Raw genomic sequence first — 15981 nt, forward strand, 5'->3', positions numbered from 1 at the left:
GAGACTGGGCCAGGATGGCACAGATGGGAAAATTAAATTAACTGTACAGTTTTCAAGTCACCATTCAGCCTTTCAGTTGAGACAGATGACTTTTACTTACAGTGCTTCTTCCTCTGGCATTCAGTGGAGGATTTGGCAATCCTCTCTGGGTCTGGTTCTCAGCAATTCTCTGACATGGGGGCAGTTAGTGTCTCCATCGCACATAATAGAGCTGCAGAAGCCAGAAAAAAATAGTTCTCTTCTAACCAGTTTAGCCCCTTCCCATTTGACAGAAGTGATTTTCTTTCCTGATCCAAAAGCCAATGCACCCTGGTCTCTGCCAGCGAGCATGGCAGGCACACGTATTAGCACACAAATGCTCAGAGTCCACTAATGTTTGCAAAAAGTATCAAATTGCCCCATTACTGCCCTTTTCAGGGAATCAGAGTCCCAGTCTAACCAGGGCAAAGAGGCAGCCTTAGCACTGGCTGATTTGGGCTGCATCATCTGACATGGGGAGGGGCACACAGCACTTGGGGGTAAATGGGAAGTTACAGCCCTTCCCATCACCCAGTAAACCTGGAAATAAACTGGATTCTGGCTCAACTTCCAGTCATTGTAACCTCACTTCTGCCAGAGGGTTACTCCTGATTTACACAGGGCAAGTTAGACCCAGATATCAACTCTAATGAACCTGATTCTGTTCATGTTTATTTTACACCAGCACAACCTAATGATGATGCTAAATAATTCACAATTAAAAGTCAAATTACTCACTATTACTCGGTGAGTAGTCATAGCAACATCTTTCCTTCCCTGGCAATAAATCCAGTATCTGCTGACACTGCCAAGCATTGATCAGGTCTAGAATGGAGTATTATGGGACAGGTAAGTATGAGAGAGTGATGGTCACACTTGTCAGACCAAAGGCAGTCCAGCATCTCTCTCTCAGTTGCCTTTTGGGCTGCAGGCATTTCTCGAGAGCTTTTCCAGCTCCATGCAGACCCTTTGCTCCCACTGACCTCATGGCAGCTCACCTACTCCTCTCCCTGACCCCCCCGGGGTCCCCCTCAGCACCTCACTCTATTTACATCCCTGACATGATGGGAATCAAGGCACAGGACCAAAACAAGGCTAAACCACACAGAAGGAACAACCTCTGCAGCAAGACTTGGATTTTGCTGTTGTCAGAGGAGTGCTGGCTCCTGGAGTAATTAGAAAGTGCGGAATCTGGAGACATCTTGTGCATAATATATTGGGTTTTTTTCCTTGGAACACGGTCCAGCTCTCAGTTGCTCTTCTACGTGCTCCAAAGGCAGAGCTTTAACACTGCAGGCAGCGAGGGCATCGGGAGATGGAAGCTACACCTGAGGCAAGCTACACTCTTCTGAGACAATGACAGCTGTAAAGGTTTAGCATAAAGTTCAGGAGAGCAGAAAGGAGAACACTGTCAGTCACAAGCTTGTAATTCTGAAACTGGCTCCTAAAAAAGATAAGATAAAGCCAAACCAGATTAACCAACTTCAAAGCAAGCAGCAAGGCATTTAGGGCATGCTAGAATAGAAGGCAGCTGTGCAGAGCACTGATGAATTAAACAGGTAGAGGTTCCTTACTGACTTGCTCCTTGTCCCTTCCAGGTTTTTGGAGTCTCCTGTGATTAGTCCCATCCCCTAACTAGATTACAGCATCCAGGTAATGCAGCAGTGTCTGCTACAGAAATGTTTAAGAGGCTGATCCCGGCGTGCTAGCAGCAGCTCTGTGGAACAGTCTTCTCCAATTAGTTATCCAAGGAGAAGCGATATTGAATTACTCTTACAACGAATACACAAAGCACTTACTGTTGCGCTAATCATCAACTTTCTAAGTAAAATTAACCAATTTGCTAATTAAGACTCATGACAATTCATCATTACAGTAACTCTGCACTGCAGTGATTCATCACCCCGTCACCGGCTCCTCTCGGGGACGTGAGGAAGGGCTGCCTCCAGCGGCTCCTTCCCTGCTCCGAGCACTCCTGCCATGAGTCACTCGGGCCCGGACCTGGATGGCTGCTGCTTTCCAAAGGGAATTACAAAGGTGGGGGAAAAGAGAAGAGGAGGAAAAGAAGAGAGGGAGGAGGAAAAAGGGAGAAGAAAAAAAAAGGGGGGGTCCAGAAGAAAAGAGGGTGGCTGAAACCCCAGGCAGTTTGAGAGAGAAATAATATTTTTTAAAATTGGGATGGGAAAAATAGTTGCCTTTTCTAACATTATTTGACTTGGATGATCAGAAATTAAGCAGGTAGGTCTCATGAGTTCTAAGTGGTACATCTGTCCAACCCGTGACAGGGGTCAGGCTCCTGGTGAAGAAGGAAGGAGCAGAGGGGGAATGATGCCTCTGATGACTAAGAAGGAGAGACACAGGAGTTGGGAGACTGAAGGGAGAAGCCCAGGGATTCAGTGCCTCCTGCTCACTGGATCGCTGCTCTCTGGACCTCCCACCACCTGGGCCTTCACTCCCTGGGGCTCCCCATCACTGCACACCTCCCTCATGGAGCCTGCCCCACACTGGGCACCACAAGCAGATGCCCAGCTCAGAAGAAGAGGCTGTGAGCACAGAGCCCTCCCAAGGCACAGCCATACCTGCCCTCCCTTGGGCAGCAGCCAGAAGACCCTTCCCCTACAGCAAAGCAATCCTGAAAGCTTGAATTGCACACGCAGTGTGACTCTTGGATCCTCAGATGATCTCTCAGCTTTCTAAACATCTTCCCTTCTTCAGATGGATAAACAATCTTTCACCCATTTAGCCTGAGACACCAAACTCCACGACTGACCCAAAAAATCTCATCACTTCATGCTGCCCTTGCCATTTGTTCATATCTAAGGCAAGAAGCAATATTAAGAGATTTGTATTTTATGTTCATGTCTGATGTAGCCTCACTCACTTGAACACCGTAAGTTGACCTTCTCTATCTCAGGTTCACAAAATGCAGACAAACCAATTCCCAGGGGCTGCAGGATGAACATATCACCTTTCCAAGGGGTTCTGTAATGAAGGATTAATTAGCTGAGGAAACTCACAGCACTACAGCTGCAATGCTGCAGGCAGAGCTGCACCAGGGAAGCCCCAGGAGTACCACAGTATTCCAGCTTCCCACCTTGAACACAGCAAGAGTGTCACACACTGGGGGAGCACCAATGTCCTGACCCCCTGAAATGCCACTGCAAGGGCAAAACTCGGCACAACCCCTGTGCTCTGTTCAATGATTTCTGTGGACAGTGCAGACCCACACTGTCAGGAAGCAGCTGTGAGGGCTGGACCTGTCACTGCTGGTGGGAGCAGAGCCCCCCACCACAGACAGCCCTCAGTACCCCATCCTCTTGTGCCCACAAAAGTATCCTAGGTCACAGAGCGATCTGCAAGCACCCCAATCACCTGCCAGCCCTAAACGGGACATTTTAATTTAATCATCCCGAGCTGAGTCAAGCTAGCTGCACCAGCCTCCCTAATTCAAGGTACAACCTCTCTGGGTCCTTTCCTTGCTTTGCTGCCTGATTTGCCTCCTGGGTGCTCCAGGACAGGCCATGTGATGTAAATCAACCTGCTTGAGGCTGGATTTTTCTGGGGCTGGGAGGATTTGGCACCTATAAATTGTAAGGTGAGTCCCAGAAATACTACAAACCACCCCAGCAGGCTGGCTGAGGAGAGAAGGATGCTCATCAGCCATGTATGCTCTGTTCCCTGGATAAAGAGCACTAATCTAAGCCTTTGCACCTCTGAGGCAGTGAGAAGAGCCTGGCAGCAGCTCCCAAAGACCTGCTGCATGTCTGAGCTTTGACGTCTTCTCCCAAATGGTTTCTTCAGCTCAGCTTGCTGTTTGTAAGCAAATCTCTCAGCAAAGTCCTGTCTGGCAGAGCAACAAGTGCAGTGATCACGACAGTCAGCACTTCCACCAGCCCAGGCAGGGACAGGGATGTGTTCCCAGCTGTGTCTCCACAGAAATCCATCCATCCATCACCACACAGCAGCAGGACAGGAGAGAGGGAACAAGTCAGACAGCAACTGCTGGCGTAGACTCAAGCAGCGCCCAAGCCAAACTGCGTCGGCAGCGTGACACTCCCACAGCATCCATCAGCCAGGCACAACATGAACTCCTTCCTGGGAACGTGCTGCCTCACACCGGGACATGGGAAAAGAGAATGGCCCTAAATCATCACTTACAGAGAGCAGGAGTATGCTCCAGAGGGGGAGTCTGCACGGGGAGGACAGCGAATGTAAAGAGTAAAGGTTTTCCCCCTAAGAGTGTTTACCCAGATGAGAATAAACCATTTCATCACAATGCCTTCAGTTTGAAGTTTACACTTTTGGCTAGGGGAGGGCTCCTCTCGAAAACCCAGATGTGCCTCATTGCACTTGATGAAGCAGGTGGGAAAAATTAAGGGCACGTGACGCTTGTTAAAAAGCATAATCTGTGCAAGGTCTAAACTACAGATCCCACTCCCCATTTCTCTTCAGCCCTGCAGAGGAAAGCAGACTTATAGGACCTCGGGGACAGGTTGTGTTTCCAGGCTTCTGTAAAGCACACGAGAGCACCCCGATTTCTCTAGTCCTGCAGGACGGGGCAAACCCTCTCAGAGAGCCGTGCAGGCAGACGAGAGGCTCCAACGCTACTTGATGAGGTTAAAACTCCCAGCTGTGATGGGCTCTGCTCCCTGACAAGCCGCACGTGGCCCTGGTGCTGTGCCTGGGGATTTAAAGCGGGACCGGAGTAGGGTTGGAGGGTTTGGGTCAGTGGCTGTACTCATGGAGGGCGCATCGCCGCTGGAGCGGTACCTGGAGAGCTGCAGTGGGCAGGTAAGGAAGGAAAGAAAAAATAAAGTGAGAGAGGGAAAAAGAAAGTAAACTAGAGCAAAACGTAGCTGCGTTGGCCGGGAATCGAACCCGGGTCAACTGCTTGGAAGGCAGCTATGCTCACCACTATACCACCAACGCTGCGCTGAAAGCGCTTCCGCAGCTGCGCCTCAACTGCGTCATCACCGCATTCCTGCCGGGCTGAGCCCGAAATTCCACCGTCCCGAGGGATTCCTCCCCGCTTCAGGCAATTCCAGCGCTATCGGCAGCATAGAGGAGCTCTCCGGAGCGGGAGGTCGCTCTTACTTCCTGTGAGAGGGACGATGCGGCTGCGTTTAAACTTTTGCTGTGGGATGCTGCTTGCGAGGATCAGCCCGGGTGCTGGTGTGGGTGGGCATTGAGAGGGTAGGAGGCTCGCATCTTCTCGTTCTAGTTAGTAAATGTCTACAAAAATTCCTTATTTTGATATTTGGAATGGTTGTCTTGATCTCAGGTGGATATAGGAGCAACCGGGTGAGGGACTAGGAGAGGGCTGGAACTCCACAGCTGAGCATCATCCTTACTCAGGGGGGAAAAAAACTTCTTTACATCCTGTTGTAAACTACTTTTCGGCTCAGGAAACACCCTTAGCACAAACTGTTTAAATCTTGGGACCTTCCTGTGGCAGCGGGTAAAGCCCTCTGAATGTGCCCCCACAAAGTATATAATGTGCAAAGGTATAATAAAGCTTTTACAAACGCTAGTAAGCTTTATACACTTCAGACTTGCTAGGACACTTGATAATAACAGATGTGTGCTATCCCTGCAGGGAGGAAAACAAAAATCCAAGTCTGTTGCTCAAGGCAGCTGGGTTTGATTTGTACGTACCTGAGTTGCAGGGATTTCTGCAGTGGAAGTGAAAAAGGCTGTTTTCCCTCAAGCTGCCCCAAACTGAGGGATCTCAGATAGGATCTGTGTGTTAAATCTCCTCCCTGGAGCTCCTGGGAGATGTCCAAAGATATGCAGTTGGTGGGGCCTTTGGTGAAGTTAATTAACCCAGAGTCTATAGCAATAACCCTTGGCAGCCAGCCCAACGCAAACATGGTCTTGTGCCCCTTTCACAGCCTCTGAGCATCTGTCTGACAAGAAGGAAATATTCCCCAGCATTTAACCCTATCAGGGCTTTTCCTCAGACCTCTTAGGTGCAAACCTGATCAGGAAGGAAAATTTGCTCTCTGTTTCTACCTGCTCTATGCAATTTACTTTACTTTCTAAAAACTTGACAGCTGTGTAATACTTCCAGCCTCATGTACCACTCGTTTCTCTGTTAGCTTTTTTAAGATATGTCACAAACTGGCTTTGGCTGGTTGTTTGTGGGTTGTTTTTTTTTTTACTGTTATGTTCATTCTTTGATGCCTATTAGTATGATGTGAGTAGTCTCACAGGGGGTTTTTGTACCATTTTCTCTACATCATGGTTCATACAAAAGCTTCCTAATGAGCTCCTGTACAGCTAATCCTTAGTCCACTGGAATTCTTGCAAAGACTGTGCCTTCCTTCCCCTGCTGCTGGCTTGAAAAATACCTGTTTAAAATAGATGTATTTTTGTGATTCTGTAATATTTTATTTGTAACTGTTAATATATTTATATCTGACCTTAATTCTCAGAAAAGTGCTCTTGGATCCTAATTTCCAAAGGGTGAAGAAGTACCTAGACTTATTTAACAGCACTCTGCCCCACCTGATCTTGTATGGGGCTCTGCATTTAGAAGTCAGTTTTAGAAGCTGCTTTGAATGTGTTTGTAATGCTTTCAGAGCTAAACCTGATTGCATCTGTAGTCAGGCTAATGAGGGTTCTCTGGGAGGATTTGTCACTTTGTAGGAGTTTTCCAAGTGTCTGCAGGCAAATATACTGCAAAGCAGGAACAGAGATCTCTCCGTGTGCATGGCTGGGTTGCCAAGTGAGCTGACTAGAAGAGAGCAGTGCTAGTTCAGGACTGGGAAGCATTGATCTGGAAATCCTGCTCCTGCTGGAGGTCAGGCAGTTGCTGCCAATTTGAGGGCCACAGTCTTATGCACTGTTCCCTGCTCTGATCTGTGCTTGGACTTTTCAAGTTCTTCTGGCTCTTGAACCTAAAAATGCCTGATTAAACACAAAACCTCTTGTATGGATTCTTTAGTCCAAGCTGTCACCTGCTGTGGATGTTGGCAGAAACTACCTTCAGGAAGAGGCTTTCCACTGAGCAGATGCTTATGCACCAGTGGAGAGGGAATAAATCCTGTCCTGAAACTCTTGTCTCATCAATATATGATGGTGCTTTTTAAACAGCTTTTAATAATAAATAGTTGATAAAGAAGGACATTAGTATGAAAGCGCTTGCTTGCAGGTGTGTTGTGTGCTGGGTGCAGGGCAGGATGCTGGTACTGCTGACTCTGGTGAGGCTTTTTTTAGTGTCATTTTCTCATCTATAGCTTCAATCAGGCTGGTGGCCTCCAGGAGCTGAGGAATAAACTGCTGCTGGTTCTGTGAGCTGCTGCCCTCTGTTGCACAAAGCAATGCTGACACTGTCTCCTGCTAGCAGAGAGAGGAAATGGAATGGGAGGTAAAGGCAGTCAGAAAATGCTGTCTGTCTTCCTTGGAAAAACTCATGAGTGTGATAATGTGGTTGTGTGTGTAGCTGAGGTGTGAAAGTGGCTTTGAAGGGTGAAGTGCCAGTGTTGTTACCTGCAGCCAGGGCTGAAGGTGAATAGCATTTCTCAATTTGTGCTATCACAGGAGTTCTCCAGAGTGCCCATGGACTGTGGTGGGAAAATGCATTATACAAGCTATCTGAATTTTTATACACTCACAGAGAAGCAAAGGACACGTTTTCAATCTTAAAACTATTTTTTTGCTAAAATACATATTGGGGAAAAAATTACTGAAACATCCTCATTGAAGAGTAATCTTAATTTGCTCTCCCAGTGAAAGTAACTGTTATAATACAAGGCCCCTAATGGCACTTTTTCTTAATTCAAGGATGACTTCTCTGCTAGTCCTCATCTGTTCACTCCTATGAGCCCTTATGATGTAGAACTTCCAATTCAAACAGCTGAAGATGGGGTGTTTGGTTCCCAGTTAAGTCAGCCCAAAGAGCTTCATACAGACTTCTCCTCTGTGGATCTCAGCTTTCTTCCAGATGTTACCCAAGAAAACAAAGAACAAAATCTCTCTGAGAATGGCCATGAAACACAAAAAGAGCTTGATGGGTCACTATCAAGTAACAAGGACAGTGGTGTTTTCATGGATGAAAGCAGCTTGTCACATCCAGGTGCAGCTCAGCCATCTCCTGGAGCATCTGCCATGTGTCCTCCCCTGACTCCAATGACTCCTATGACCCCAGCTTCGGAAAGCCCTGGAATAGTTCCTCAGCTACAGTAAGTTTATGTATTATTTATGTAGTGTACACCATAGTTAAACTTTGGTTTAAACTGCAAGGTGTTGCTCTGACTTTTCACTTGTAGAATGTAGCAAGCATGGCTTGATCTTAAATAAGCCAGAACACTACAGGAGCAGTTGTTCCTCTTGAAGGGCAGAGATGGAGAAAATAAACTGACAATATTGGATAAAAATGTGGAGATGCTTGAAGAGGAGGATTTCTTCCAGGAAGGAGAATGTGAATGATAGCAGACTCCAGGGGTTTAAAGATAATCGCTCTGCTTTTTCAAAAGGAGAAACAGAACTGAGTGTGAGAAACTCTGGCCTCATTAAAAGATGCTGTTGTGTCTAGGATAGAGCAACTATGGAGTAGTTTATGCCTGTAGAAAATAACACAGCCTTACCTACCTTGGGTGCTGCAGTAACTCTAAACAGTCAGTAATGGTTCAATCGAAAGCTGAGGAAAGGCTTCAGTGATGCAGTTTTTGGAAGAAACACAAACTTATGATTCAGGGACTAATAATTTCAGAACTTGTTCTATCTCAAAGTGCAGTTTTGGGATTGAATTACTCAAGTTTTGCCAGAAGTAGCTTAATGCTAGAGTGGGAAAGAGACAGGCAGGAAATCAGTTGATGGCAATTCTTAATTAGAATGTGACTCCACATTAAGCCAGCACTGCTGGGGGGTGGCTCTGCAGTGGCTGGCTTTTGCAATGAGAAAATTCTTCTCATATTCCTCAGGAATATTGTGTCAACTGTAAACTTGGCTTGTAAACTGGATCTGAAGAACATAGCTCTGCATGCCAGAAATGCAGAGTATAACCCAAAGGTAAATCTTGGACTCAAAGCTTTACCCTAACTTCCGTTTCTCAGTGCTGATGGAGCCAAATGGTCCTGGGACTGTAGTCTTAACTCCTCTGCTCCTAGGTGGGTGGAAAATAACTTTAGGGTGGTAAAGAAACATTTAAAAAGCAAATATGTGTTGTGACAAGCTTTAAAAGTGTTAATGGTTGCAAGGCTGAACAGAAATACAGTACCAACTAAATTCCTGTCAGGGCCTCCTTTGAATTTGTAGAGGTTTGCTGCTGTGATCATGAGAATCAGGGAACCACGAACAACAGCCCTCATCTTCAGTTCAGGAAAAATGGTCTGCACAGGAGCAAAAAGGTATTTTTCTGGTTTTTCCCTTCCCTTTAAAGCTCTGGATCTTGCAGCTATGCATATATTCTGATGGAGAGTGTCTGAAAAGTCTTGTTTAAAACATGTAGCAAAGGACTAATTGCAAGAAAAAGTGAAGCACTGATATTGAAAGTCTTGCTTTCTTCATGATGGCACCTTAGCAATTTCTGAACTGTGTACTTCTGTCCCTGAATTTAGATTGAGCTGAGCAGACATCAGCAGAAAAGCTGCTAAAATTCCCAGGAATTGTTAAGGGATTATTTGCATTTCTCACTGACTTTTAAAGTGTTTAGGACATAACTTGTGTCTGTCAAGTTTCTCTTCAGTGTCTGTGTTCACCAGCCAACACATCTGCCTCTAGAGAAAATGGGAGTTGGGGAAAAGCAAAGTTTACTTCTGTACTCTGAAGCTTTCTTCCTGAAATCCAGCAGATTGCCTTGATTTTTATGTCCCAAAAGTGTCAATTAGAACTAGTAAACTCATGCTTAAGAGACCTCTTCTCCAGGCCTTACCACCACCCCAGGCAGGTGATTATACTCATGCCTGCAGTCTAACTCTTGGATCAGCACTGAGAACCTGTTTTGAGGAACTGAGAAACCTCTCAAAAGGGGAACCTCTGGGTGATGCAACATCTCCAGTGGGTTCAACCAGACCTCAGGAAGGTGAATGACCTAGTGCCTTACTCATTTTAGCTCCCTGCAGCAGTTCTGGGGATAGAGCCTTGCTATTCTGAGCAGCAGGCACTCTTTTTTTTGGAGTACAGGTTAGCACAGTGGTGGCTATAAACTGAATTCCACCTCAAGAGCAGAGCAAAGCACCAATCAAAGTTGATTTTTCCCCTCTGCTCTTCCTTCAGTGAAAAGCCCCATCCCTGGAAGTGTTGAAGGCCAGGTTGGACAGGGCTTGGAGCAACCTGAGATAGTGGAAGGTGTCCCTGCCCACGGCAGGAGGGTGGAATGAGATGATCTTTAAGGTCCCTTCCAACCCCAACCATCCTGTGACTCTGTGATTTGAGGGCTGTTTGGAGGTGACAACAAAGGTTTCTTCCTTCAGCGAAGAGCAGTCACGGCTGGCAGCCAGGAAATACGCGCGCGTGGTGCAGAAGCTCGGCTTCCCTGCCAAGTTCTTGGACTTCAAGATCCAGAATATGGTGGGGAGCTGTGATGTGAGGTTCCCCATCCGGCTGGAAGGCTTGGTTCTCACCCACCAGCAGTTCAGCAGGTATGAGGCAATCAGGTATAACCCTGTGCACCTTGGAGCAGGGTGTGCAGCTACTCGAGCCTGCTCCATGTCCTTGCTCCACTGTGGACTTTTAATACCAAGGTGGCCTCTTCACTGCCAGCAAAGCAGATGCCTGTCTGCAGGAATAAGGTTTCCAACCTTCAGGCATGAAGCCAAACTGCATTTGCATAATGCAGCTATATTGTGTTTTTCTGGGATGTTGTTTCAGTTCTGTTTGGATGTTCTTTAGCCAAGAATGGAAAGTAAAGCTGTAGCTGAGTGATGGGCATGCTCAGCCTGTGAGATCAGCTTGTTCAGAACTAGATATTGCCATCAGGAAAGGATGATTTCAGCACTGACAAAACCAAAATTCAGTTGTCTTTTATTAGTGCTGCATCTAATAACCTGCATTTCATTTAGGAACTGAATATGTAGTAAATATTTGTGCCTGGCTATTATCTTGTTTTAGTTGCACAAGATGTTTCCTGATAAGGAACTTTGCAGACTAGGAAGGATTTACTTTGAGGGTGGGAGGCCCTGGCACAGGGTGCCCAGAGAAGCTGTGGCTGCCCCTGGATCCCTGGAAGCATCCAAAGCCAGGTTGGATGGGACTTGGAGCAGCCTGGGATAGTGGAAGGTGTCCCTACCCATGGCAGGGGGTGGCACTGGATGGGCTTTAAGGTCCCTTCCAACCCAAGCCATTCCATGATTTGAGGACTGTTTGAAGATTACAATAAAGGTTCCAGTGCCACGGAAAATCAGAAGTGACTCACAAGTCTTTGAAAGTCAGCATGAAAATCTCCCATCAGCTCCAGATGGGTTTAACAGGTTTCCCTTCAAGATGTCTAAAACCTGACCTGCATTTCTCAGGGCAGCTAGCTAAAATCTGTGTGGTTAATTACCCTATTGTTAGTGTAATTAAAGAACATTTCATTCATACAACACTGAAACAGCATTTGCATTTTACTAATCTTACCTGCTTGCTTTGAACAGCTATGAACCTGAACTATTCCCTGGCCTGATTTATAGGATGGTCAAACCAAGGATAGTGCTGCTTATCTTTGTGTCTGGAAAAGTTGTACTGACTGGTAAGTGGTGCCTCTCTATATCTGTAGCCCAGTGCTACCTCACTTTCTGAGAGAGCATTTAAATTAAACATTAACTAAAAATTAGTATCTTGCCACAGTAAAGCCACTCAGGGATCTTTTTAATGGTTGCTGCAGCTTATCTGTGCTTTCTGCAGATAACATCAGTATTGTTGCACTAGAATCTTGTCTTGCTTCATATATAGAGTCTCAGATTTCCATGTTAAGTACTTTTTTTATTCAAAGCCTGATGCCACATGCCAATGTAGAGGAGGCTAACAGGATGCTGACATGCCAGTAACTACTCAGGCACTTAAATAGGAACCTCACAATAAGCAATTTAAAATTGCTTGGACAGGAAACAAACTTCTTAAAACACTTCACTGACAACATTTAGTAGGGATTATCAGAGGAAAGGGTGGAGATCTAAGAGCTTGTTCCAGGCTGATTGGCAAAACACTCATGAGGCAAAAGTCTTGCTGAGTCAGTGTGCTCAGCAGATACCTGTACCTCAGATCCCAGCTCAAAAAAGGTGAATTCCTGAGCTCCTGGCACATCCTTTTTGTAAAGCTCATGAACATGCTTCTACTCAGATGTACTGAAAGGTAAACGGTACTTGTTCCCAGAAGCTCTGAATGCTGTATTTATCTTCACAACACAGCTTTGAGACAGATGGAAAACAAGAGAAGTGCTGCCTTAGCCAGAGATTCTCACAATCATAAATCAGGAATGAGCTCAGCTAACTGAAGAATGGGGTACTTGGGACAAAGCTTAAATGCTTCCCCCTCCAATGTCCACCAGCTTCTTAGGTCCAGTAAAATCACACTGGTCAGTTCCATTCCACTGAAGCTTGCGTTTTTTGGGGTACACTAATTGTAACAGCCTTGCTTCTGGGCCTGCAGCACACTCCCTTAGTCATTTGCTGTGAATACTGGGCCCAGCTGTAATGACAAGACTGAATTTGCTGAGCTGTGAAGGTTTGAGGTTTTTTTTCCCCTATTCAAGACAGTAACTTTACTTTTGAAAATAAAAGTTGTGGTAAGGCAGATGAATTATTCATGTCCAAGTGAGGACATGAGAAAAGGTTTACACATTCAACCTGAGCAGGGCTTAATTCAACTTTTAGTTCATTTAAATGCAGTTTTCTTGTAGCTGATGTTTGTTGGACCAGCATGAGAAGTGTCGCTGGCAAGGAATGTTCCTGCCTGCTGCAATGCAGTTCATGTGCAAGACTTGCTATTAAAGATTTGATTGCAGTACCATGGAAAGGGATTTGAAATCAAAGGTGTCCTAACACACATCTTAAAATTAAAATTGCTTCTCAGGGCTGGAGAAGGAGAGTTCTCAAACTGTGGAACAACTTCCAGTACAAAATAAAGGCCTTTCAGTTCTTGTTTCTACCTTTCCACTCACCTTATCAACAAGCAGAGCTGTTATTCTTAAGCAGTTAACACCATAGTAGTGCTCAGTTGCTTTTTTCCTTCTTCAAAGCCAATATTTTGCACCTGTCAAGAGCAGAAAATTGCTGTTTTGGTTCCACAGATTAAACAAAACTAGTCTTAAAGCTAAGCAAGCTAGAAATTGTTCTTTAAGGCAGCAGATAGAAATTCTGCTCTTAATAGTAAGGTGCTTTCAATCTCCTGGGTTTCCTCATGGTTTGTAATCTTACAAGGTTTAAATTGCACTCAGTTAATCTCAGCACTCTGTTAATTCATGGGGTTTTTTTTCTTAAATGTCCATTTAGGAGCAAAAGACCGTTCTGAAATCTATGAGGCATTTGAGAACATCTACCCCATTTTAAGAGGTTTCAAGAAGCCATCGTGACATGGCTCACAAAGCAATCCAGAACAACACCTGGGTTGGTGTTGCTGTGTGTGGAACAGAAGCCAAGGGGATTGCTGGCCCCAGCTGTGGAGTTGTGGGTTATTAAGCAAATGATTCATTTCTGAATGCTATATATGCTGATGCCTTTCTGTAGTTTGTGAAATGTTCTTTTCTTTCAGATTATGTGTCTGTAATCTCCTGAGTTCTGACAACTTCTGTCAAGCTAAAACACTTGATAAATGAATGCACTTTTAATAGAATGTATATTAAGGTGGCACTAAAAATATTTTGTAATAGAAGCTATGTGTCTCTTCCCCTGTGGAACAGGAGAATCCACACACTGCACTTCAAACTGGCTTAATCAAAATCCTCAGCTCTAAGTGTCCTGAATTGCTCCTGCAATGTTGTATTTTCATGTTTAAGCTCAAAATAGATTATTGTCTATAATATGGCTTACAAAATCCAGCATGAGTTGATTTCAGTGTTTAGAAGACCTGTATTGAATCACACTGATCCCAATGGCTGGGTAAACTCTTGTGTGTGATGGTGCAGGATTTTCTTTTACAGAGAAGAAGTTCCAAGTCCTGACTGTTGGGATATACCTAGAAAATCTGTGGGTGGAGGGGTAACTAATTAAATTACCTAATTTCACATGGGGTAAGTTAGATTTTAACTAAATGGTACCCATTTGTATTACCGAAGTGCCCTCAGATAATGGGAGTTTGGTGCAGATGAAAACATGTCGGTTTGGAACTTCGTTAAAAATGGATTTGAGGAAAATACAAAAAGATGCTGATGACTTAATTATCTGTATTATTGAACCAGAGTTCAGCCAATGGCACTACATCTGGTAATTTTGGAGCAAAACCAATGGGGTTTCCTGTACGTGGTTTGAACTCAAGCCTTTCTTTTCAGAAGGTGTCCTGCTCAGAGTGGTCCTGTGAGCAGGAACAGTGCAAAGCCTATCCCATGGCTGCTCTGGAAACTCCCTGGAAGCAAGCCAGCACAGCTTGTGCTGTGTCCTCCCGTCCTGAAGGTGTGTCACCTGTCTGGAAACACCACTAGAGGTTGCTCTTAGATGACTTAAGTGTAACCCAGGCCAAAATCTTCCTCTGTCCTTGCTGGAAATACACGGGCTGGGCTATGGCTCAGCTCTGAACAGGGTCTTGCTGGGCTTAGCTTTGCTGCCACAAGTTTGTTTCTGATTTGGTGAGGGTGTGACTTCATCTTCTGTGTCTGTTATGTGTCTCTCACAAGTGGTTTTATATCTATCTCTCTGCTTCTCTGGAAAAGAGTTTGAAAAACTTTGTGTGCTTCCTCATGATAAACTGGTCTTAGCTGTTATCAGTTTCTCTGTCAAACTGGATTTCCACACTCAAATCTATTTTAAACACAGGCTTACTTTTCTGTTTGCTTTCTAACACTGGAGACTTTCCACAGCCATGGGCTGGACTTTTATTTGCACTGTAGCTGTAGTGGCAGCTGATGAGCTTCAGTTACAATAATATTTTCTAAGTGAAAACACCCTGCTTTTATTGAGGTTTTGGGGGGGGAAAAAAGAGTTTATCTAAGATGAGCCTTTTTCAAGAAATCACATTTTGCTTAAGAGCTTGCCCACATGATTTCAGTGGTAAAATTAGTGCTCTTTAGAAGTATGGATAAAGCCTTAGCGATAAGAATTGGGCTCTGTGCCTTTTCACTAAGCTCTACTGATTAACTTAATGTTTGCTATGGTAACTCTTGTCTTAAAAACAACAATCTTGGTTCTACCTCCGTGGTGCTGTTCCTGCTAGTGTTTGATAATGGTAGGAAGGGGGAATAATGTAGGCTGGGAATTGCTCTTAAAAAAAAAAAAAAAAAAGTACAGCAATGTTTTGTTGTTGTAGTTGTGTTTCTTTCTTTTGGGAAGGGGAATATTGCTTTAAGTTATTCTGGCTTCTGTGGACTCAATCTCCTCTAATTGCCTGGTATTTCCCCCTCCAGACAGAAAGAGGGAATGGCTTCAAATCGAGAGTAGGTTAATTAGGCAATATTAGTTATCAGGAAAAAATTCCTTACTCAGAAAAGGGGTGGGGAGCCCCTGGCACAGGGTGCCCAGAGAAGCTGTGGCTGCCCCTGGATTCCTGAAGTGTCCAAGGCCAGGCTGGACGGGGCTTGGAGCAACCTGGGATAGCGGGAGGTGTCCCTTTTCAGGCCAGGAGGTTGGAGCTGGATGATCTTTTAAGGTCCTTTCTCTTTAACTCTCCTTCATCCTATTATTTAACGCCTCACCGTGGCTCCACCACGGAGGCTGGGTTGACGGAACCTACCCCCACGTATAAGAAGGATGTGCATCGGTATTTGCTACTTGGGCAAAGCGATTTGGATGTTGTTGTAAATACAGGGCCGTGCTTTGACCGGTAGCCGTAGTCCCCACAGCAGTGTTACTGACGGATCGTCGCAGCATGGCAACCTCGGAAGGCCCAGGAGCC

General features: G+C 45.3%; 1 protein-coding gene across 1 annotated transcript; it reads left to right on the plus strand.

The window, feature by feature from the left end:
* Positions 1-4758: 4758 nt before the first annotated feature.
* On the plus strand, positions 4759-13510 carry TBPL2 (TATA-box binding protein like 2; the record flags this gene model as incomplete). Its single annotated transcript, XM_082283254.1, has 7 exons — positions 4759-4809; positions 7798-8201; positions 8943-9030; positions 9277-9368; positions 10434-10601; positions 11595-11689; positions 13431-13510. 7 exons carry the CDS (start codon positions 4759-4761, stop codon positions 13508-13510), a joined length of 978 nt encoding a protein of 325 aa, XP_082139380.1.
* Between the last annotated feature and the right edge of the window lie 2471 nt (positions 13511-15981).

The sequence above is a fragment of the Coloeus monedula genome (genome assembly GCF_965178545.1).
Source record: "Coloeus monedula genome assembly, chromosome: 6".
In the NCBI taxonomy this organism is placed as follows: domain Eukaryota; kingdom Metazoa; phylum Chordata; class Aves; order Passeriformes; family Corvidae; genus Coloeus; species Coloeus monedula.